Source organism: Leptosomus discolor, chromosome 10 (genome assembly GCF_034619465.1).
Source record: "Leptosomus discolor isolate bLepDis1 chromosome 10, bLepDis1.hap2, whole genome shotgun sequence".
NCBI lineage: Eukaryota > Metazoa > Chordata > Aves > Leptosomiformes > Leptosomidae > Leptosomus > Leptosomus discolor.
Window position 1 is genome coordinate 14928131 of NC_141400.1, and position 24790 is coordinate 14952920.

The 24790-nt window shown below is 46.3% G+C and overlaps 1 protein-coding gene across 1 annotated transcript in view; it reads left to right on the forward strand.

The window, feature by feature from the left end:
- Positions 1 to 24790, forward strand: part of FAT2 (FAT atypical cadherin 2) — a 46680-nt gene that overhangs the window by 16235 nt on the left and 5655 nt on the right. Inside the window, exons 7-20 of the mRNA XM_086470841.1 lie at positions 1579 to 1854; positions 2315 to 2525; positions 3514 to 7566; positions 9787 to 9983; positions 10615 to 10768; positions 11531 to 11764; positions 12570 to 12959; positions 14329 to 14543; positions 15277 to 15414; positions 16081 to 16224; positions 16904 to 17101; positions 18200 to 19007; positions 19871 to 20016; positions 23325 to 23766. Coding sequence (XP_086326967.1) covers positions 1579 to 1854; positions 2315 to 2525; positions 3514 to 7566; positions 9787 to 9983; positions 10615 to 10768; positions 11531 to 11764; positions 12570 to 12959; positions 14329 to 14543; positions 15277 to 15414; positions 16081 to 16224; positions 16904 to 17101; positions 18200 to 19007; positions 19871 to 20016; positions 23325 to 23766 — 7606 coding nt within the window. The remainder of the gene's footprint in view (positions 1 to 1578; positions 1855 to 2314; positions 2526 to 3513; positions 7567 to 9786; positions 9984 to 10614; positions 10769 to 11530; positions 11765 to 12569; positions 12960 to 14328; positions 14544 to 15276; positions 15415 to 16080; positions 16225 to 16903; positions 17102 to 18199; positions 19008 to 19870; positions 20017 to 23324; positions 23767 to 24790) is intronic.

A 24790-nucleotide genomic window follows, 5' to 3' on the forward strand; every position in this document is an offset into this window, starting at 1 on the left:
CCTGTTGATCACAGCCAGCATGCAAGGATGCATCTACACTACCAGCCAAGCTGGGGTGGAATTTCATACTCTCAGACCTCAACTTGCTCTCAGCTGCTCAGGCTGAACTACAACATGGCCAGGACAACACACTAAGACACAAGGGACATGCATACACAATTAGATCAGGTTTGGGTGCATGGTACCATGTCACTGGGACTTAGTACCTGGGACTTTGCTAGCCTATGTAAAGCCAACACAGACACATCTGCAAGAGGTGAGGTCAGGCCCTGCCCTGTGCTGCACCAAGTGTGTGGAGCATTGATAACACATCAGCACAGAGGTCCAGGGGGCAAGTGGGGCAACTGCAGAGGTGCTGTGTCCTCTCAGTGGCCACGTGAATAGCAAGTGCTGGTGATCTCAGTGGCCACGTGAATAGCAAGTGCTGGTGAAAGGAGGCACTTTACCCTCAGGCATGTGCCCAAGCCGCAGTTAAAATGACTGCTGAGATTTGCCCATCTTTACCTACCCTCAGGAGGGGTATTCAGGCTTGATCTTTCACCAACCATTTTCTCCACACATCAGAAGCAGCCAAAAATCCAGCCTTCACTGCACAGGAAGACCTAGAATGTGAGTCACCCGTCAGTGACGTTTATCATGGGAAATTCACTGCGGAGGTTGGCGGGGGATGATGAGTGAGGAACACTACCATTCCTGTGAAACGTAATGTCAACTATCTTCAAGTACTGTTCCAAATAAACAAACAAAGCCCCACCTTGCCTGGTGTGCATTCCCTGCCACCTTACATCTCATCCTTACGTTTATTTTGGCACTCAAGGCCACTAGCAGATGTCAGAAAACCTGCTTGTGCAAAACACCCATGGCATGCTCAGGTTTGCTAAAGGAAGCTAATTATTACACTTGGTTGGGACTTCCTAAGATGCAGTGAACACATCAGTACGGGGCTGAAGACAGTTGCTGTAGGAGACCAAATAGAAGAAACTATGTGACTTTGCAGGCAGGATTCAGGCAGACCATTCACAGGGGTTTGCTGTTAAATGCAGAGGGGAAGATTTGGCTAAAAAGTGTAGACAACAAACTTTGCTTCTGCAAGCCTTCTCCACACACATGCTGCTCTTAAGATAGGCCAGCCCCTCCCTTCCTTTACCAAACATCCCACCTCTGACAGCTTTCTGGTGTGTAATAAATGAGGGCTGGTGTGGAGGCACCAGCCAGCAAAGCTGGTACCATGGCTGAGCAGCTGCTACTTTTCATAGCAGGCTGCAACGGTTTTCCCGTGTGCCAAGGGCAGGCACCTTCCTCTGCATGGTTTGCCAGATTGGAGAGATTAAAAAAAAATGAGAGGAAACAAACTGAAAATCAGTAAGGAAAGACACAGCAGGAGCCCCCTGGGGAGAAGGACAAAAGGGCTCGCAGTCACCATGGATGGCAAAGCCCCAAGAGTTGGAAAGACGTGAGGTTACAAGGCTCAGAGCACGGCTACACCCAAGAGGGATTGGTAGCTGAGATTTTACATGGCTGCATAAGTCAGGTTGCTCCCATGTCTCTGCTGCCCTCACTGTGCCGTCTCCCCGACAGGCATTTATCCATGTGATTCACATCAACCAGCACCGTCCCCAGTTCCTGGAGAGCCATTACGAGGTGAGGATTCCTGAAGATACCACTTCAGGGAGGGAAATCCTTCAAGTCAGTGCAACAGACAAGGACAAAGGCAAAGGGCTCATCTACACCATCCATGGCAGCATGGACCCCAAAAGCACAAGACTTTTCCAGTTGGATCCAAGCAGCGGAGTCCTCACTACAGCAGAAGGCTTCAGTTCCCAGCCCATGCCTCAGCACACCCTAACAGTGATGGTGAGTCTTAGCCAAACCCTGCTGAGTCCATCAGCTTGGCCAGGATACAAGGGTCACCGGAGAAATTAGAACTGGTTCTAGTCTTTGAGGGAGGATTTGTCTAGAACAACAGGGAAGAGGAAAGCAGGGTGTTAACCTTTACTATTTAACCATCCTGGATAAATCTAGGTAACACTCTGCTTTCCTCTAACCGTGTGCTGAGCCCATCACCTGCAAATTTCGCTGGAGGGTCATTGGATTCTCATACAACAAAGCACAGTGAATAATTGTTAATGTTTGATTTCAAGGTCAAGGCTGAACTTTGGTGCTGAAAGTTACAGGCTCGTTCCCACCCAAGGGGTTGTACCACTGAAAAATGCCACCTTCTGTAAGAGACCTGATGAGCTACTTGGAAGCCTGGTGCAGGCGAGGCTGCCTACTCCCTGAGTGTAACCCTACCTGCTCTTCCTCTGTCATTCAGGTACGAGACCAGGAGGTCCCTATCAAAAGGAACTTTGTTCGAGTCATCATTCATGTGGAGAACTGCAACCTTCACCCCCCACAGTTCAGCAGCATCCATTACGAAGCAGAAGTGCTTGACGCAGCAGTGGTGGGCACAGAGGTTACACAAGTCAGAGCCCTTGATCAGGATCAAGGACCCAATGCTGAAATCCACTACTCCCTTCAGGCAGGTGAGCACCATGCAACAAGACAGTTTAGGCTATGAACATGCCTGCACTTCTGTGCTCTAGCTGGTGGCCAGACAGTTGACCAGCTCTCTCCAGTTGTTCCAAAGAACAGTAAATGGCTGTGTATCTAAAATTTTATTTCCTTCCTATCCAGAGAAAATAAAGAGTAAGCAGGTAATTTCCGTATTATGAAATATTAGCATCCTTCCTTAAGAAGACAGCTCAATGTTGAGTCACTGGTCTAAGAAAATATGTGATTGAACGAGCTAGAACAACTTAAAATCCGCTCTTCTCATCCATGGGAACTGAGGGAGGGATCCCTCTTCAGTTGTTAGGCAAAAGTACTCAGATTCCCACAACAGTCAAAATCACTTCCACCATTTCTACCAAGAAACAAATCCTTGAGGAGAAGTGAGCACCCTCTCAGTGTTGGTTGATGGTGGGTTTGGGTCATACAAGCTCAGCAGGCAAGTATTTTATCATTTATTCTAAAGGTAAAAACCTAAATATTTGTGTCTGTGTCACACTGCCTGTTTAGCAGGTAAATTCTTTGCAGGAGACAAGCCATCCTTTGCTCCATCTTTCTCGCTGCAATTTAGATCAAGGACTGAGGAATTTAATTGCTCCTGAAATATTGGTAATTATAGCATGACAGGGCTTGAAGGAACTAGTAGAGTCTTTGCTACCGTGTTCTGCACACGAGGCAAAAGCTTCAAGCACATGCTCTGCCACCACTAAATATGCTCAAATTAGAAGGGTATTTACCTCTAATTTACCTTTTGATTGATTTAAAACTTAGCTCATAGATCTCAATGGGTTCATTGTTCTTAGATTGAAAATTATTTAGAAATTAATGAAGATTGCTGTCTCCCAGTGAAAGAAACAGATGTTAATTAGGTCTGAAATCAGGAGCATCTATGGAAAAGAGGTTCACAAAACCAAAACTAACAGGGTGTCTGCATTCTTCACTTTGTAATTTCTCTTCTTGCAGGTAATGGGGAAGGTTTCTTTAGCATCGACCCATGTTCTGGAATTATTACTGTTGCCCAGAAACTGGACCCATCCAGGCAGGAGCGATTTACTCTTATTGTAAAGGCAGAAGACCAGGGATTCCCGCAGCTTAAAGATTCTGCTACAGTACATGTCCGCATTAGACCCTCTGATCGAACACCTCCAAAATTTCCAGAGGCCGAATATATCACAGATATCAGTGAATCCACCGCTGTTGGCTCTCCTCTGATCCAGGTTTCAGCCACAAGTTTGTCACCAGTCAGCTATGAAATAAAAGATGGAAATGGAGATGGAGTGTTCTCCATGAACTACCAGTCAGGCCTTATTTCCACTCAGAAGAGCTTAGATTTTGAGCAGGTATCTTTTTACCAGTTGAAAGTTCGTTGCACCAACATGGCTGGAGCATTTGTGGACACAACGGTACTTATCTATGTCATAGATGAGAATGACAATGTGCCCATCTTCGCCAAGCCTTCCTTCGTTGGCTGGATCATGGAGAATGCTCCATCACAAAGCATGGTTCTGGATGAAAGCAATGCTCCCCTTGTGACCTATGCAACAGATGCTGATCAAGACTCCAATGCTCTGCTGGTCTATGAGATTTTGGAACCGGAGGCGCTGAAATATTTCACAGTAGATCCCAGCACAGGGACACTGACCTGTCGTGCTGATATAGACTATGAGCTCACCCCAGTTTTCCACTTCAGTGTACATGTGCGTGACAGTGGAAGTCCTAGCTTATTTGCATCCAAGCCAGCCAAGGTCACAATCCATGTTAAAGATGTGAATGATTCACCTCCAGTCTTTTTCGAAGACACTTATGAGCTTTCTGTCTTGCTGCCTGCCCACCCAGGGATGGAGCTTTTGTCAGTGCAGGCAAAAGATGCAGATTCAGAGGTGACCTACAGCATCGTGGAAGGGAACCTTGATAATGCCTTCTATATTCATCCACTCACAGGTCTCATCTCCATTCTTAATGCTACTGGCCTGGGAAGCCATCGTGAACTCCTAGTCAGAGCTGGTGATGGCTTATATAAGAGTACCGTTCTGGTTAAGTTAAATTTAACACAAGCACAAGGTACTGGCTTAAAATTTGATCAAGATGTATATACAGCAACTGTGATGGAGAATTCTACAGATGAGAAGACTCTCACTGTTCTTGGGGTCAGGGGATACCAGTTAAATGAACCACTTTTCTATTCACTTTTGAACGGAAAGGAAAGATTCAAGATGATCCAGGCATCAGGAGTACTCCAGACCAAGGGTGTGAAATTTGACCGCGAAATACAGGACATGCACGAGGTAGCTGTGGAAGTGAAAGACAATAGGAACCCACCAAGAGTGTCCCAAGCCACAGTCAGGGTCTATGTAGAGGATGTCAATGACAATCCACCGCAGTTCGAGAATGTGCCATATTACACCTCAGTGCAGGACGGCACAGAGCCAGGTGACGTACTTTTTCAGGTGTCAGCAACAGACAAAGACGTAGGCGATAATGGAGCCATTACCTACTCATTTACAGAGGACTACAAATACTTTTGGATTGATCCCTACCTAGGAGACATCTCGCTTAAGAAGCCTCTTGATTATCAGGCTTTAAATAAATACAACCTCCGAGTCATTGCTAAGGACAAGGGCGAGCCTCCCCTCAGTGCTGAAGAGGAGGTTGTGATCAGTGTGAGGAACAAATCTAACCCTCTGTTCCAAAGTTTGTACTACCGAGTGAAGGTGCCAGAAAACATCCCCCTGTACACATCTATCCTCCACATACAGGCTCGCAGCCCTGAAGGCTTACGCCTCATCTACAACATCGTGGAAGAAGACTCCCTGAAGCTGTTCAGCACCGACTTCAAAACTGGTGTCCTTACTGTCACAGGTCAGCTGGACTACGAGCTAGAGACAAAACACACGTTCACCATTAGAGCCACAGACACAGCGCTAGGATCATTTTCAGAAGCCAGAGTAGAGGTGGAGGTAGAGGACGTTAATGACAATCCCCCCATATTTTCTCAGATCATCTACACAGCATCTGTCTCAGAGAGTTTGCCAGCACAGACCCCTGTTGTCCAGCTCTCTGCTTCTGATAAGGATTCAGGCAGAAACAAAGTGGTCTCCTATCAAATCTTGGATGATGGTTCAGAGGCTACCAAGTTCTTTAATATTGATGCCACCACAGGGCAAATAACAACAGCTCAAGCACTTGATTATGAAAAAAATCAACAGTTTCGCATGAAAGTGAGAGCTACAGATCATGGGATACCTCCACTTAGCAGTGATGCCCTGGTAATCGTAGATGTGACAGACATCAATGACAATCCCCCTGAGTTCAGCCAGCTTCAGTATGAAGCCAAGGTAAGTGAAATGGCTACATGTGGGCACATCGTGATAAAAGTCCAGGCCCTGGATCCCGATAGTGGAGACACCACCCGACTGGAATATGTGATACTCTCTGGCAACGACAATAGGCACTTCACTATCAACAGCACTTCTGGAATAATATCCATGTTCAACCGCTGCAAAAAGGACTTGGAGTCATCTTACAATCTCAGAGTTTCTGCTTCAGATGGAGTTTTCAAGAGCACTGTGCCTGTGTACATCAATACCACAAACGCCAACAGATACAGCCCCTCTTTTAGGCAGAACGTGTACGAGGCAGAGCTGGCAGAAAATGCTGAGATAGGTACCAAAGTGATTGAGCTGTTGGCTATTGACCCAGACGGTGGCCCATATGGCACCATAGACTATACCATCATAAATAAACTCGCCCATGAGAAGTTCTCCATAGACAATAAAGGCCATATTTCTACACTGCAAAAACTGGACAGGGAAAATTCAACAGAGAGAGTCATTGCCATTAAAGTCATGGCAAAGGATGGGGGTGGGAAGGTGGCCTTCTGCACTGTCAAAATAATCCTTACAGATGAGAATGACAACCCACCTCAGTTCAAAGCCTCTGAATACACACTCTCCATCCAGTCCAATGTAAGCAAAGGCTCCCCCGTCATCCAGGTACTGGCTTACGATGCTGATGAAGGTGCAAATGCAGATGTCATTTACTCTGTTGACTCCGTGGAAGATGTGGCAGAAGACCTTGTGGAGATCAATGCTGCCACTGGGGTCGTTAAGGTCAAGGAGAGCCTCATTGGTTTAGAAAACAGAGCCTTTAACTTCAAGGTGAAAGCTGAAGATGGTAGACCCCCTCACTGGAACTCCCTTGTCCCAGTGAATCTTCAGATTGTCCCCAGGGAGGTGACATTGCCAAGGTTTTCTGAGCCCCTTTATACATTTTCTGCATCTGAGGATCTTCCAGAGGGATCAGAAATAGGGTCAGTCAAAGCTTTTGCAGAGGATCCCATCATATACAGCCTGGTGAAGGGAACCACTACAGAAAGTAACAAGGATGAGGTGTTCACACTGGATGAGCGAACAGGGGTTTTGAAAATCAAAAAGGCCATGGATCATGAGACCACCAAGTGGTACCAGATTGATGTTATGGCTCACTGCTCACATCAGGAGACTGAGCTGGTCTCTCTGGTCTCTGTGAACATCCAAGTGCAGGACGTCAATGACAACAGACCTGTTTTTGAGGCAGATCCCTACAAAGCTTTTGTCATGGAGAACATGCCATCAGGAACCACAGTCATTCAAGTGACAGCAAATGACCAGGACATGGGAAGTGATGGGCAGGTGACCTACAGTCTGGAAGCAGAATCTGGCAACCTCCAACGACTCTTCACCATTGACAGTGAGAGTGGTTGGATCACCACATTGAAAGAGTTGGACTGTGAAGATCAGGAGATCTATCAGCTTTATGTGGTGGCCACTGACCATGGCAGGAAAGTTCAGCTCTCTTCCCAAACCTTGGTGGAGGTCACTGTCTCTGATGAAAATGATAATGCTCCACAGTTCACCTCAGATTTCTATAAAGGATCGGTAATCGAGAATGCGGAGCCAGGGCAGGTTGTTGTCACACTGAGTACCATCGATGCAGACATCTCTGAGCAGAATCGGCGGGTCACGTGCTACATAACTGGTGAGTTTTTTCTGACTTTAAATCTCCAGTTAGCAAGAATAAAGTATCATCTCAAAGTGAGGATTTGGTACTTTGTCCTACAGAATATTAATACAGAAATAGTGTTATGCTGACAGTCCTATCAAAAGCAGATGAAGCCCAAGCTCTGTCATGAGCTGGACTCTTCAGTTAAATGAGTCTGGAGTATCCAAAACCCTTTAGTAACTAACTGCAGTAGGTGGAATTATCACTGTAATAACTATCTCACCACTGAATCATCCCATTTATTTGGGAAAAAAAAAAAATTACATAGCACTGTAGATATATTTATTTACAGTTTCTTAACAGAGGAATAATTAAGACAGTGTAATTGTAATACTTATTGGAAGGACAGAAGCAGTGGTAGAGCAGGAGGGAAGTTTTTTCCTCACATACATACTGTGACCTGTATTTAAGTTCTTTGACCCAGCTTTTTCTCGTGCAAACGGTGCAGTCAGTTTACACATCACACATATGTGTAGCCTGGTTGTGTTTTTTAATAACTACATATATGCACATAGGATGTATATAAATTTCTGGTATTAAATGTGTTTCCTATGAAGCCACTTTGACTTAACAAACAAATAGACCTCACAAGACTGCAGTTAACCACTCTGGTGGATATTTGAGACTCTCATACCAATCTTAGTGAAGGTTTTGGCTAACAAGAAATACTAAAGATGACTCTTGCATCTCTGAAACATCAGTTGTGCCAACTAAAATTAACCACTGCTGTAAAACAACAAAAAAGTTATACCGGAGTATTTGTTGTGCATCTGCACAAGTAAAAGCTTGATTTTTACAGTACTTTTTGACCCCCAAAGGGTCTTTCTCAGACCCAGAACAGATACTTCAAATTAAAATGTTTGTTCAAACTCAAACAAAGGAGGACCCTTCAGGGTCAGTCAGATCATGCTACAGCCTGTTATCTATTATTGTAACCATCCAAAACAGAGGAGGAATGCTGGAACTTCCAAATGGTTCGTGGCATGCCTAGGTGTTTGCAAGCCTTTGGGAGGAAAGATTCAATCCATTTATGTATTCGCATTTCTGCCACCTTAAAGATAGTAATAACTTCTAACTAATTTAAACCTGAGAGAATGCACATTTATGGCAGTGGTGAATACAATATGCTCTCTCTGCTATGTACTTAGAAGCATAGGTCAAACTCTACCCATAAACACAGAAACACAACTGTAGTATAGCGCTGCAGCAAAAGAAAGGAGGAGGTGAACACAGAGCCTGGCTTCCCCTTGCTCACATGCACATTGATTTCAAACACAAAGGAAACTAAATCTGATCATGGGCCGGAGTCTCCCAGTGTCAGAAGGGCTAGCAGAGGTCTCATTGTGCCTCCAGATTCACAGCCTCATCGCCGCAGCGCAAATGAAAGCAGAAAGAGAGTGAATTTAATTTACCCGGCTGTGTAAAGCCCTTCAGAGCGTAACACAAACAAGCCCTGCAGCCAGCTCTCTTCATTGCCTCCCATTAAGTAATGTGCTCCCTCCTTCTGCCCAATGGCGTGGGTTCAGCAGAGGACACCAGCTCCTTGCCAAAAAGAAGGATTCTCGAGGGGCAGCATCCACCCTATTTAAAGTCTAATCTGTGTAACACCAGCAGGAGCAGCATGAATCTGGTGGACTGGAGAGCCTGCCCAGTTTGGATTTACCTGTCTGTCATAATTTGGCTCTTGTAGAATCAAAAAGTAGCCCTAGAAAGTGCAGCTATATATTAAAGACATCTGTAGGTTAAAAGGAAGTACAACTACACATGGTACTGTAACAATAAGATCCAACCGATGTCTGCAGGGTATTTGCAACTCTCAGATCCCTTTAGGAACATGCACCAAGACTGACATGCTTTAGGAAGGTGAGACAATGTGGTTTTGAGGCAATAAATATGCACGTCTGCAGAATGTTACCGAGATATTTTTGCAATCAGGAGTTGTTTCCTCCTTCCAGTGTAATATGCAGACAGCAAATAACAGAAACAGGCAGGGTATTGCTCAGCTGTGAGGTGAGGTAGACCAAATGCTCCTCACCTGCCTGATATGACACCAATGCGCTCTCTGTGTCACCACTGCAAGTCTTTCAGCTCTCCTAAGGGACCAACAATGGACACACCTATAACCCCTTTCCTTATCACTTCTGATTTTCAGCACTCAGTAAATGCCTTTTTTCCTTGCCTCCTGCCCCCTTCTAGAAGGAGACGTATTGGGACAGTTCACAGTCAACCAAATCGAGGGTGAATGGACAATTTCTTCCAAGAAGCCTCTGGACAGAGAAGATACAGAGAAATATCTTCTCAAGGTTATGGCCTCCGATGGGAAATTTCAGGCTACCACTGAAGTGGAAGTTTTTGTTCTGGATATCAATGACAATAGCCCTGAGTGTGGCCAGGTAAGATGTTTGTCCTGGGACATTAGGGGCACAAGGGGAGCAGCTGGGAAGGAAAGAACATGACAGCAAGGAAGAAAGAACAGAAAGAGCATGTGAAGAGGGTTTGACCTGTCATAATTCTTCTCACACAATCCTGTTGCTTTCATTATGCTTAGCAATTTTAATTAAGCTGCATGTCAAGCAAGAACATTAAATCTAGCCTCCAAGCATGTTTGCCAGCAGTAAGTGAGCACCTAAGCATTATGAAGGATAATTTTTGGAGATAAACGATGCCAGGAAGCCTCCTGGGTAGGGGCATGTAAATTACTGAGTTTTATATCCTGCTAAGCTGAGAGATTCCCATCAGGAGGGTTGTTACTGTAGAGAGCTGATCGTTGGTATGGATGTTACCCATGGTGAGAAAGAACAGAGGTGGTTGCTTCCCAAAGGAGATTCAAAGGCTTGTATGAAATGAGCTCACTGGTCCCCGTCCACACCCCAGCAGCCGGCAATGCGAGGCACATCGTGTTCCCCTATAAACCATATGGTTTATCCTTCTCTACAAAGCTTCTGCTAGTCTGTTCCTCCCCATATGGGATGAAGGTATTCTGGAGACAGCTGAGATGCCAATGACACCTTCTGTCCTTGCCAGATATTCTACACTGGGAGAGTTCCTGAAGACGCTCTGCCTGGTCTTTTCATTTTGAAAATATCAGCAACCGACCCTGACGTTGGCAGCAATGCCCAGATAACGTACAGCCTCCACGGCCCTGGTGCAGAGGAGTTCCGGCTGGGCCCACACACAGGTGAGAGCTGGGCAATGGGATGCTTTTGTCCTCTTCCTCACCCACTCCTAAGTAATGCCAGCTCCTGGTGTGGCTCAACACTTACCTCCTCTTGAACAAACAAAAGGACTGTTCATTCCAGCTCTCCCAAGCTATGAGGGAATGGCAAACAGGCAGTTTTATTGAAATACAGTATAGAGGAGAGTGAGCTCTGCGTCTTCCTGCTAGCTTTCTTTACAAATGTTGGCACTAACATTGTTAAGATGAAGGGCAGACACTATTGCTAACAGCCACGACTCAAGGGGGGGAGAACAGCAAATATTTGGCTTGAGCCAAAGACCCAAGTTCTAAACTCTAAAAAAAATCTTGTTCAGTCTTGTGCATTATATTTGCCCAAACAGACATGATGATCATTCTAGAGATCACCTGGGGTTCATTACATTGCAGAAAGCTTAATACAGCAGGGTTTATAAAGGTGTTTAAAAGCATAATTTATTTACGAGCACTTTTATCCCATGACGGCATCACTTGCATGAAGTTCAGCCCGGCTTGCAGGACACCCTGTGCCAAGCTCTTCCAGGGCACTGGCTGGCAGTGATCTGAGAATAGCCCTGAGCAATGTGGTGTGGACGCATCACTGCTATTAGCTGGATTACAAATGGTGTTCAAACCAGACCTGTTGTCTCCCATGGTTCATCCAGGAAGGCAGCATGCTTGAACCTCTCTGAGCTCTTCTAGGCTGCAGCTGCAGGAGACAAGACCATGTCCTGTTCTTTCTAACAGGGGAACTGACCACATCTGCACCTCTCGACCGCGAACAGAAGCCTATGTACCATCTTGTTGCCAAAGCGACTGATGGTGGAGGCCGTTCCTGCCAGGCAGATATAACGCTGATTGTGGAGGACACGAATGACAACGCACCGAGATTCTTTCCCAGTCACTGCGCTGTGGCCGTTTTTGACAACACCACAACAAAGACACCCATCGCTGTGGTTGCTGCCAGGGACCTTGATGAAGGTGACTCAGAATGAGATTTACTTTTTAGTAGAGTTCATCTTTCACCCTCAATAGAAACCTTTGAAACCTAGGGAAGGGCTCCAGCAATGGGCATAGATGATTGAATCTTGGCGAAGATGTGCCTGGATCTCATTGCTGATACATTATTGACTAGCAGGTTGTCATCAGCATTTTTGTGACCCTGTAGGAAGTGCAGTATCTGTAGAAACATTCAAAGACAAACTTTGAGGACACACTCAATAACTGTAACCGTGATGCACAGTGCAAACTGTGACACACGGTTTGTCTGGGATCCAAACTGGACAGAAACTCTGCAAAGATGAAGGTCAAGAATGAGCACAATAAGGAAAAAAGGAGCTTTAGATCCAGATAGGGTAGATGATATGGATAGAGATGTCCTTCTGAAGACATGAAGATTCTCAGAAGCATAGGTAAGGCTCCTAAGAAAGGAGCTTTGAATAAACCTCTCCAGCAGAGATTGAATTTACAATGACAGGGAAACAAGATCATATTTATCTGCTTTGGAAGCAGATATGAAGGGAAATTACATTTAAAAACAAGGGAATTAAAAATCAGAAGCACCAATAAGTACAGACAGGTGATACTGATGGATGATGGTGAGGATGGCTAGATGTTTGAATCTACAGATAGACAGGGGCACACGCAATGTTCATGCAGCCTCCATTTTCCCTAGGAATTTAAGGTCATTAAGTACACATAGTCCTAATGGATTAAAAAAAAAAAAAAAGTAAACCAAGCAGCATTCCTACCCTGAATTAATGCAGCCTGTCCCTTGTCCTCCCAGGTCTCAACGCTGAGGTGGTCTATTCTCTGTCTGACTCTGCCAACGGACACTTTTCCATTGAGGAAACCACAGGTGTGATCCGTCTGGAAAAGCCTCTGAAGGATTCGCAGCATTCAGCATTTGAGCTGACAGTCTGTGCTACCGACCGGGGCACCCCAGCACCTCTCTCTGCTCTTGGTACCGTCACTGTCTCCGTTGTGGATCTAAACGAGTATCTGCCTGTTTTCCTGGCCCCTGAATACGTGGCCATGGTAAAAGAAGATGTGGCTGTGGGCACAGAAGTCCTCAACTTGTCAGCCTTGACAAGGGACAATGCAGAAACCACAGAGATCAAGTATGAAATTGTGAATGGTAACGACCACGGGAAATTTCAGCTCAACTCAAACACAGGTAGGATGATCTCATGCCCAAGCAGGTCCAAGTTGACCCAACATTAAAGGCTGCCCTCGTATGCGTCTTCTCTGGTTCTTCTCCATTTGGCTTGCACTTCTGCTGCCCTCTGTCTTTAGCTAGAACAAGGGTAGGGCATACAGTCTCTTCTCTTCTACCCTAAATTTTTCCAGCCAAGTCACTTAAGGGGTGATCCAAATCTTACTGAAATTAATGGAGAGATTCTTGATATATGTCTGAGACCTGAGACAGGTCCAAGGGAATGAGGAATACATGGAGAGCATGGATGGTGATGGGGAAATTTTTCCACTTCAAAATGCAGGAAAACATGGTTTCATTTAAAAACTCCATCCTGATCCCACAAGGGACCTGCCGCTTAGGCTAACAGGCAGCTTTATTAGGTGGCACTCAATAAATGTGGATAATACCAATCTGTTAACCATGAGCAAGTGTTGAGCCAGGTTTACTAGCCAAATAAAGCACTGCTCTGTTTGCACAAGGATCTGATAAGAGCCGTTATCTGAAGGCCAATGTTAACTCCCTGAAACAAGCCCTTGGCTGTGTCATCAATGGCCTTCTGCCCTTGGCTGTTACATCCTCATCCACAGTGCCTTCTTCAGCTTCTCTGTCTCCAAGGGTCTTGCTAATTTTTTTCCACACCAATCTTCCTATTAGTTTATACATCTTAAAAGACACACAACAGTGTCATTTCCAGGGAATAATTTTGTAATAGTTGCAGTGTTGAATCCAGGAAAGGATTGAAGCGCACAGGCACATTCTGCTGTGTCATGTCCATCCCCCTCCTTTTTTTCTTTTTCACTTTCACTTTATGTCTTCAGTCCATATTCCTCACTCATTTTTTGAGATTAACAGCCTTCTCCTTTTATGTCATATCCCAAGCCTCACTTACAAATCACAGCATCTTGTCACACACCTTTTTCTCCTGTAGAACTCTGCATCTACATCTCACACCTTTTCATCCTGCCTATGGCACAGTTCAGTGATGCTCTACCACTGCACTGGTCACAGCTTTCAATAGCACTGCTGGAGTCTCATCCTGTTTTGTCCCAGATCTTCTCCAATCAAGATTCCTGGAGACCTTCCAGAATGAAAGTTTATTTCACCTCTTCAAACACTTGATACCAGAGTGAGGCAGGTTATGACGGAATCAGTTCAATTAGAGTTTGTTTTATGTGATGCCATGACCTTCAGTATCCTCTTTAACCAGAGGAGCTCAAAGTCAGGTCAACAGCACCTTTTCAGCTGGCAGTTTGGCAATCGTGTCAGTATATCTCCAGTATTTCAAGAAACCTCACGTGCCATTCATTCAAAGTATCTTCTGTCCTTTTCTATCCATCTACCAATGCAGGTGCCTTATACATCAATGGGAGCTTGGACTTTGAAGCAAGTCACGAGTATTACTTATCCATTGAGGGCACAAGGAAGGGCTCAGCTTCTCTCAGCGATGTGACCATGGTGGTGATCAACATAACCGACATCAATGACCACGCACCAGAGTTCATCCAAGACTCTTACTTCGCTGATATCAGGGAGGATGCTGCAGTTGGAGAAATCATCCTCACGGTATGATTATGAATCAGGCCAGCTGATTTTAGCTGTTCTTTTACTTGTGCTATGCATTATTTACTCTTCCTTTGCACTTTACCTTTCCTTGGACACAGCCACCTCAGTATGTTTGTGACATTCAACACCTAAGATTTAAGCATGACTTTAAAAAAGGATAATTGCCAGAATTCCTGAAACTCCATAGACAGGGAGAACACTTTGCCTTATAAGACATCTTTAAGTGAAAGGTTGAGATACCTAAGGGGCGGGCTCAGGAGCTTTGAGGACCTCCCAAGAGAACTAAAATGCCTGCAGAAGGCAAATATCCTTGTGACCTGGGGAAGGCAGAGGCTTCCCTGGGCAGAACAGTGGAGCCCAAGGTATTTCCATGTGGAGTTCCCTGCCCAGACTGTTACCATCACAAGGGTGGTAAAGTTAGGAAAGGGACAAGGAGAAAGTCATTGTTGTAGCCGTGTTGAGTTTTGTCTTGAAAAAAATAGTGAATGACACTTATGCAAACCACCTTCCTTCCTCCTCCTCATTTGGGGCAAGCTCAAACCAATACCCTTAAATGATAGGCAGGTCATAGAATCATAAAATCATAGAACAGTTTCAGTTGGAAGAGACCTTTAAGATCATCGAGTCCAACCTTTGTCCTAGCAAGTCCAACCTTTGTCCTGGCAAAGGTCCTGCCCCCATTCCTCCATGGCCTTTTTGGAAGAGGGGTCCTAGCTTTTTTTTCTCCTTGCAGGTGTCAGCCGATGACTTAGACGGAGCAATGAACAATCAGATTACATATTCAATCGTGGGAGGGAACCCGCTGGAACACTTTGCCATTCAACCCAAAAATGGGCAAATCAGCATCGCCAAGCATCTGGACAGGGAAGAGGTGAGTTCAAGAAAACAGGAACAGGAAGGCTTAAACAGATGTGCCCCAAAAGACAGAGGGAGCACAGTATACCCAACTGTCTCCTGTTTTCTGAATGATCTACTCGTAATACTGTAAGCAGAAGGCATTCTTTCATTCATTCATTTTCTAGACACATAGATACTGCTGTAGGAAGGCTGGGCTTTAGGGAAGGCAATATAGCCTTCAGCAGTCACAACTCTGGGCTTTGGTTTGCTCCACTAGTGCTTCAAGCTGGCTATGTGAGATTCAGCCCCAAACTGGAAAACAACATGGTTGGTTTCTGCTTCCCTGCATCAGAGCAGTAGAGAAAACAGGTGTGGGGAGGAGATGGAAAGGTCATCTGGGCAATCTCTCATTCATAAACCAGTAGCAGTTCAAACCACTTTTGACAGATGTTTGCCCAGCTTGGTCTCATCCGTCTTTGGCAAGTTGTTTCCCTTCTCTGCAACTACTGTGAAGATGATTTTCTTTAGCAGTGTGCTTTGAGATTTATGGATGGAGAGCCATAGCCAAGGGCAAAGCTATTGTTATGGTGCAATGCATGGCCTCAAGCATTTCAACAAGCTGCAGCAGGGTAAAACATCATTGTGAAAAAGCTACCAGTCCTCCATTTCTCCAAGTAATCATGCACTACAAATCCTCCAGATCCCCAGTTATTCCCTGACAGTTCGAGCCACGGACAATGGACACCCTGCTCAGTTCAGTGATGTCTCTGTACATGTCCACGTGTCTGATGTCAATGACAACCCTCCTCGGTTCTTCCAGCTCAACTACAGCGTGGTGGTACAGGTAAGCCAGGAGGCGGTTTGTTCTCCCAGTCTGTCTCAGAGTGCATGGGCTGGTGTTGAAGCAGAGGGGTGAGACACTGATGAAGCACACTGTTGCTTTGTGCTTATTGCCACAAAGAACTGGTAACATCTGCAGGGGCAGATATTCTCCCAACAGATGACATTTTCTCTTTTCAATAGCTTCAGGCACCTCCTGCCCTTTCAGTACAGAGAGCACAGAGCTTTTCACACTTTTCACACCTGACCAGCAGCCCCTTTCCCCATTGTGATCATCCATGTCTACACCACAGTGTAAAGAGCAGACCCAAGCACACGGTCAAACATCATCCTGTCTGCAGCCCCGTTGTTGCTTGGACTCAAAACACCAATGCGTACTCAGAAAGAAACGTACACAGAACACGCTTTCATCTGCTCTTGTGCTGATCTGACTCAAGGGGAAAGCCAGGGCATCAGCTCAGCTGTATACACTTAGCTGCCACATATGTAATGCCATGAAAGGGACTCCCTTGCCACCGCTGGGTCTCTCTCTGCTGTTGCTGGCAAGACTCTCAGTCTGCATGTACACGGGGTGTGGGATTTGTTTCCCTGTTCCTTGTCCAGCAGCTCTAGGGGTACTGTGGATTCCCATGGGTCTTGTCTTTTTGCTCGCCTCTCTCCACTAGCACCTTTCCTCTTTTCAGGAGAATGCTCCTGTGGGTACAAGCGTCCTGGAGCTGATTATGAGTGACAGAGACTCCCCAGAAAATGGACCACCGTATTCATTCCAGATCACGCAGGGCAATGATGGGAAGGCTTTTGATGTCACCCAAAATGGTCTGCTGGTGACATCATCCGTCCTGAACAGAAGAACGAAAGAACAATACCTACTACAAGTCCAGGTAGAGCCTGCCTTGCTGTCCTGGTATCTGAATTCCCCAGCCAGATTAAGTAGCAACAAAATGAGATTAGGATGGCACAGCTGGATGGAAATATCTCCGGCTTTGGAGAAATCCAATCCAGGCACAAACTGTGTAGCTTGGAGCCAGCTCCAGGGCTCCTTTCTCCACACAGTCTGCCCATAAGAACATGGGGACAGCTTCTGCAGTGATAAAAACCAGATAATATGATCATGAGAAATATTCTGCCAGCAGTTTCCTTAGACAGATGCTTTCCCTAGCATCATTCTAGTGGCTTCCAGTTTAAAGTGATACCTGGATCTGGTCCTACAAACTTTCTCCAAGTATCCCTGTCATTTAAGAAGAAGTATAAATGTCTCTTCAGAGAGGATTTCTGTTGTTGCAAAGTTAATTAATTAATATTCAGTGTTATCAGTAAGGGTAGTCCATTACAAACAAAAGGATAATAACATGTAAAGTACATACTTCTTCAGTAATGGTAGCTGTCCTAAAAGTTAGATACAACTATATTATAAACCTCAACCACTAACTGCCTAAAATTAGGGAGAAATTTATGCTATAATTTGATTATTCAAAATTTTTTATTTTGAGGTTCCTTGACTCATGCTAGACAGACACAGTCAGAGGTGGGGCACAGGCTTAAATACTCCAGGAACAAAGGTGTTGACATGTGTAACTGCTTTATATCTTTGTACACTCAGTTATGCATGGAACCCCAAAGATTGGCAACATCTCTACAGCTGATTAATACTCAGGAAATCAGAGCCACTCAGGTGTGCCTCAGCTGCTGATAAGCACACACAGAAATGAGCGTGACCCCACTGCTAGCAGAAGGTCCCGATTAGTCTCCATGCTGGAAGGCATGCTGTCATTTCCCTGGGAACATCTTCAGGCAGAGGTCCAACACTGCTGCCGATTTTTCCCATTCCTTCTTCATTCCCAACACGCTGCCTCACAGCTTCCACCCATTGCTCCCTGCAAGGCACTCTTCTTCGCAAGACCTTATCAGCCTGTCCAGTCAGGTGAGGCTACAGTAAGTCAGCATGTGGCTATAATGGATCCTTCTGTTTTCCTTGACAGGTCTCTGACAGTGGTATCCCTCCCCTGTCCTCATCTGCTTTTATAAATATCCAAGTGACTGAGCAGAGCCAGTACGCCCCCTCAGCCCTTCCCCTGGAAATATTCATCACCACCAATGAGGAAGCCTTCCGAGGTGGCGTTCTGGGCAAGATCCACGCCACGGACCGAGACCCCCATGACACACTGGTGTACACTTTGGTGGCAGAAGTGCCCCAGGAAGGGCTTTTCTCTGTTGGGGCTGCAGATGGGAAGATCATTGCTGGGAACAAGCTTCCCCATGGCCACTATCTTCTGAACGTGACAGTCAGCGATGGTACATTCACAGCCACCACCAGCGTCAACGTCCATGTGTGGTGCTTCACGCAGGAGGCCTTGGACAAAGCAGTGGTGCTGCACTTCCGTCACCTCTCCCCTGAGGAGTTTGTGGGGGACCATTGGCGCAACTTGCAGAGATTTCTGGGAAATATCCTTGTCACCCGGCGCCAAAACATCCACATGGCCAGCTTACAGCCTGCAACTACCTCCGACGGAGTGGACCTTCTCTTGGCTGTTGGAGAGCCACATGGCTCCCTGTTTGAGCCTCGGGTCCTCGCAAATAAGATCACTGTGTCAGCTGGGGAGATGGACCAACTCGTTGGTCTCCGGATGAAGAAAGCAATTCATGTGCCGTGTCATGGGTCAGATTGTGCCCACCGTGTCTGCAAGGAAACCATTCAGCTCGATCCAGGCATGATGTCTACTTACAGCACTGCCCGACTCAGCGTCCTCACCCCACGGCACAGCTTAGAGCAAATCTGTTCTTGCAATGGTAAGCAATCCTTCCTGGTAGTGTCCCACCCTATAAACCTGGGCATATCATGTTTTCCTTCAGTAGAATCAGAGAATCATTTAGGTTGGAAAAGACCTTTGAGATCATCAAGTCCAACTGTCAACCTAGCACTGCCCAGTCCAAGTACACTGTAAAACACCTGGACTTTCCATGGAATTAAGTTGCCCAATGATCAACAACTCTGACCGCAATTTCAAAGACAAATCTAGATATTAGAGCTTGAAAGTTTCACGTAGGTTTTTGGTTGTTTTTTTTTTTTTAAATCTCCTGTAGCGTTTAATAGCAGCAACATCTATCTATCTCATTGGGAAGAGTCACTTATGCCTAGCAGGGAATGAAGCTCAGTGATCAGAATTTCAATCTTGAGCTCCTGTGTTGATCCTAGACTCAGCAAAGCGCAGACTAACTGATAAATTTGAGGAAAGCCAAATAAAACATATTTGTTATACCCACTCTAGAATAAATGGAGGGAGCAGGGATAGAGGTTAGCATCATTTGGGCAAGAATGGTAGGTGGATACCATAGCATAATATAAAGATTTATTAAGGAGGAGGAAATTCAAGGGTGTTGTAGAACACACTGAGGGCACCTTGAAGGTGCTATAGGACAGAAATAGCCAGGTTGCTGTTACAGGATTGTTTTACAGTTGAATACATAGAAGAAATACTGGGAGCTCCAAATGGGAGCTGTGGGAGATGCAGTGCAGCTGTACATCGGTTGCTGTGGATGCAACTGTTCCTGGAGAGTTATGGTGTCAGGCTGGAAAAAAGAGACAAGGCCTGATACAGTCTACAGTCTCAAAGCGTGACAAAGATGAGATCTTTCACTCATTATCCTTCCAGGAACAGCTGTGAGGTTTGGGGGCCACAGCTACATTTGGTACCAGCACTCACAGATCGGCTCCTGGCACATGCACTTTCGCCTGAAGACTCACCAGCTGCACGCTGTCGTGTTCCATGCTAACGGGACTGACCATGCCACTTTGGAGGTATGTATTGCAATGCATGGGGATTTCTTTCCAATGTTAAAAAATCCTTACTCTTTCAGAGAAGGGAATCACAGAAAGACGATGCAATAATATGTAACCTTAGTAATTCGTCTAGCTAAATAAGACTTGAGAAGACCAAGTGAGAGCCAAGCACGGTTTGGCAATTCCTGCAACCACAGCTAGTGAATCATCTTTTACATCTGTGAATGCACACACTAGTCTCTGGTTTGAAGGCAGCATACACCCATATGCTAGATCTACATCGTCGTCTTTCCTTACAGCTTGCTTCTCCATCCCTCTCTTATATCTCGCCTCTCAGAGCAAAGAATTTACCAGGTGGAATTTTCCCCACTGTAGCAAAGGGAAATCTTGTCCCCAGACTTCAGGAGTGGAGTCAGACTGCCACTGAACACACAAACCATTTGCCAGACCACATTATGGCTTAATCCAGCACAGAGGAGGCAGATGCATCAGGCTAGAGGTTTGGGGTAATAGGGTAGAGACAAGGAGGGCACAAGTGAGCTCTGAGATTGGGAATGATATGACCAGCCTTTACCTGCATCAGAGCGTGTGCCAGTCAGGTCCTGTGTCTAATCAAATGCACCTCAAATTAAAGGTCCTTTACAGTAATGGACAGAACAGAAAAAACAGTCTCAAATGCTATTTCTCAGCACACACCCCCACTCTTTTCAACCACTTTCTTCAGGTGGTTTCACTGTTTAAGATACCTGCAGAGCCAGGAACATTTCAGTCTGATTGCTCTCCCCGTGACTGCACACTGAATCTACCCAGCATTCAAAGATTATCTCACTCTTCCACTTTGGCAACAGAAGGAAAGCAGCAGATGACCAAAGAATAGGCGTTTTTGCATATTCTTCATCAATTAAATTCAGACTAATAGGAGACCAAGATCATAGGATATACTTATCAGCTTACAGAGATTGTCCCTAAGAATAATCACGTTGAGATCTACACACTGTAACCTGCCTGGAAGCGCTCATCTTGTCCCTGAATTCCCTCATCCCTTCTCATGGTTTCACAACCTCATCTTCCTATTTTGAAATACTTTTCTTTCCGCTGTTATAAACGACCTACACAGAGAGCTGCACAGCAGCCAACGCCCAAGGGACCTGCCCAAAGTACATATTGCAAGATCCTGCTGCCACAGCCATTGCTCCTTAAGAGCAAGAGCAGAGAAACATCATCCGTATGTCCTGTACCCATCTCCAAGAGTGACTTTAAGCTGCATTGCAAAGGGCTGGTGAGAAAAACTTGGCTTCTGAGGAAGGGTCTCTAGCTTTCTGCCCCATCTCTGGAAAGGAGAGTCACCGAGTAGTTCAGCACTCCAGATGGTGCTCAGAAAGGATGAGATGGCAGGAAGCTCTACTGAGCCAGGCCTAACACACGGAATCAAGGGAGAAAAGACTCATTATTGATGAAGTACGGTGTGCCCATGATCTCCTGTACTCGGGTGTCTCCACAATTTTTTCAATAGGAAACATTCATAAAGCCTCCACCATAAAGTTGCCTGTGAATCATTTCTTCCCTGATTCACTTTATTAACCAGGGATCAAACCTTTTCTAGATCATCTGGCCTGAAACAACTGAAGGAATCCCTCAAGATTTTAAGCTTTTTAGACAGCAGTACTCTAGCTAGGAGCCAAGGCTTTGAAAGAATCATAACTGATGGTTTGTAGATTTGGTGGAGGATGAGTTCTCCCAAGGGCATGCATATCATCACCCTTCCAATCACTAAGCTCCCCTGATGTTCAGAAATAAGTTGCAGCAAGAGGATGGCAAACCAGGCAAGCTGGGAAAGACTTGGCAGTCTGTCAGTTCTTGCTCCAGGGAATCGAGTTCTCAGCTGTCTCCCAGCCTCAGAAATTGATAAGCCCAATCTACAGACCCATCTGAAGTGAAATCATGTTCCTCCAGATAAAGTGAAGTGACAGAGTTCTCTGATGCACTTGCCAGTTGTGCAAAGAGATTTACACACATGTTGCCCTGAGGCCCTCCCAGTGGCGTGTGCCAGCTGCGTCTAGGTCTGCCTTCTGTCAGCAGTTACTCTCTCCTCCCACTGGCATTTACTTATACCATGGGCTTCTCTGAGAGTTAACTGTTGTTCTTCTCTACTTTGACCCCTCCAGAGTAGTCCCATCCTATCATATGTAGGCTCCTCTAGAGTTCAGCATAGCCCATAATCACTCCTCTTCTAGCCTTTTCCAAGCATCACCCTCCTCGCTGTCTCTAATGCCCCCCGTGGAGATCTGTTTTGCCTGGGATTAATTGCTTGATGTTACATAGCAAGCTCCGCAGGTTTTCCATGAATATTTCCATTTCCATCTCTTTTCTCCTTCTCCATAGGCTCTTGGCTTCTATCAGCGAGGTTTTATCAACAAAGCGCTGGGGAGAAAAAGGTGAAAGTGGGGGTTACCCCTGACCTCACCCTGAAACAACACAGCTAACCTTTCCTTTCTCCTGCCTCCATACGGGTTTTAAAGATTAATCTTGGGCCGCAAATAGGAATTTTTGATGTCCCAGTTTAATGCAGAAGACACTGTGTGGTTCACTTCTAGCAGCTCAATATTTCATCTCCCTCCCATCTGCTGATAAAGGACCGAATTGCAGCACCTACTGGCAGCTTTGGCCTGGCTTTCCAGCACGCTGGTTAGGAGCTTGGTACTACAGTAATTCCTTTCTCTGTCTCCCTACTCCTCCTTGCCTCCTCCAGAGAAAGCTGCCAGTGCTCCTCCTTGACAAAGTCCTTTCAGCACCCTCACCCATGCCAAAGGGGCAACTGCTCCAGCACCTTCCCCACCACTAACGAGACAGTGGGAACAGAATAAAGGCCACTTGGCCCAGAATAAGAGTCCATCTGTGACTGGTGATGGCATTACGGATAGTCTGAATACCAGGGCTCTGATTAGGCTCAGAAAGGGGGCAAAAGGGGTGAGCAGCTGCAGGAGCATGATCACATGGCTCTGTACCCTGTTACATGGAAAGATGAGCCTCCCTCCCTGCATACTGGTCAAAGGTTGCAGGGAAGGACCACAGGTGAAGTTGTGCCAGGAGATTTTGGAAAATAAAGGAGGTTGCAGTCACTTAAACAGGCTTTCATTGATCCATGCATAGCTTAATATGGGTGAAAGGAGCTGCATTTGCCTAGCCTGAAAGTTGGGATTCATCTTGACTCTCAACATTTAGGCAGGGAGAGAGGGGAACAAGCAGCAAGAGAAATGTTGAAAGCCTCCATGAACAGCAGGCACCTGTATCACAGCTAACTGTGACTTCTGGGACGTGTTTTGCAGATGGTTAACGGAGTGCCTCAACTTGGGTACAGCTGCCGGGGGAACTACACCGGGAACCTCTCCTCCTCACGTTTTGTGAGTGATGGTGAGTGGCACTCAGTCTTCCTGGAGGTGAAGAATACATCTGTCCGCCTGCTCATCGATGGCCTGGGAAACGCCTCTCTCCAGCTGCCGGGGACCTGTAGTATCTCCCAGGGCAGACGAGATCTGCTTTTTGGGGGCTTCCGGCAGCCGCTCCAGTCTCAGAGAGTCACGTGGGGCTTCAGGGGCTGCCTGGACGTGGTTGCCATCAATGGCAGAGAAGTGGTTCTCCTGCCCGGGAAAGGGCAAGCCAAGGAAGTCATGGAAGCAGTGGGGATAAAGCAGTGTTGCTCCCCCACTGGCGCCTGCAGCAGCAACCCATGCCTCAACAACGGGATGTGCTCTGAAACTCATGGAGGAGGTATGTGAACATCCCACGCAGAGCAATAAGCAGTGAGGGGAGGGGAAGACGCAACCTCTTCATTCATCCCTATGCAAGGGGCTACTGCAGAGGAAAATCAGAGGTCCCCTGTCCCACAGGACCTGAAGCAATTGATAGCTGACTCAGTGCAGCAGCAGCTGGAGGGTATGAGATCATCCTACTAGCTTTCACCAGCAGACCATTGCCCAGAGAGCAGGAAGGTGTTTCTAAGGAGTGTGTATGAGGTAGGAGAGCTCAACATTGCCAAAAACTCAAATGCAAATAGGAATTCCATCTACCCTCTGCATCCTCTTTGCTTAAGGAGCCATTAGAGAGACTGGAATCAGGCAAGATGGGATCATGCAGCGATGGTATCTGGGCAGAAACAAGCCAAGATCTTGGTCTATTCCCACTGACCCCTCAGGGCTATGGGAAGGGATATGGGAAAACCATAAGTTCAATTCCAAGAGTCTCAGGCTAACATGGGATGTGCATGCTCAACAGAGGTTTGATATCGGCCTCTATGCAAGATAGTCTCACCACTACCCCATTCCTCCCATCAGAGGGTGTCCCCCCAGCGAACTGTATCACAGGGACAAGGCTAATTTGCGGTAGCCTCGAAGGGAAGAACTTCTCCCAGTGATGTCCACCATTGTGTCACTTCCCTACACCCATGTCCCAGCTTCCAGCACAGCAGGGTTGCACCCCGTAACACCCGTCTATTGAGATAGCTATCGTCTGCACTTTGGCCCTTCCTTGGGGCAGAGGGGTGCTTCCCAGGCTGCTGCGGGGGCAGAAGCTCCTTCTGCACCTCTGTGCTCTCTGAGGCCATTGCCAAAACCCACACCCTGCCCAGCAAGCAAGCAAGCATGGAGGAGGGAGCACACCTCCTCCTCCTCCTCCTGCTCTGCCTGCAGCCTCTGGGAACAAGATTCTCAGCCCTGTCAACTCAGCAGCTGCCTGGTTCAGGTAAACTTGTTTGACATGAGGTGCATCTGTACCAAACAGTTAGCCTGGCTGGCAT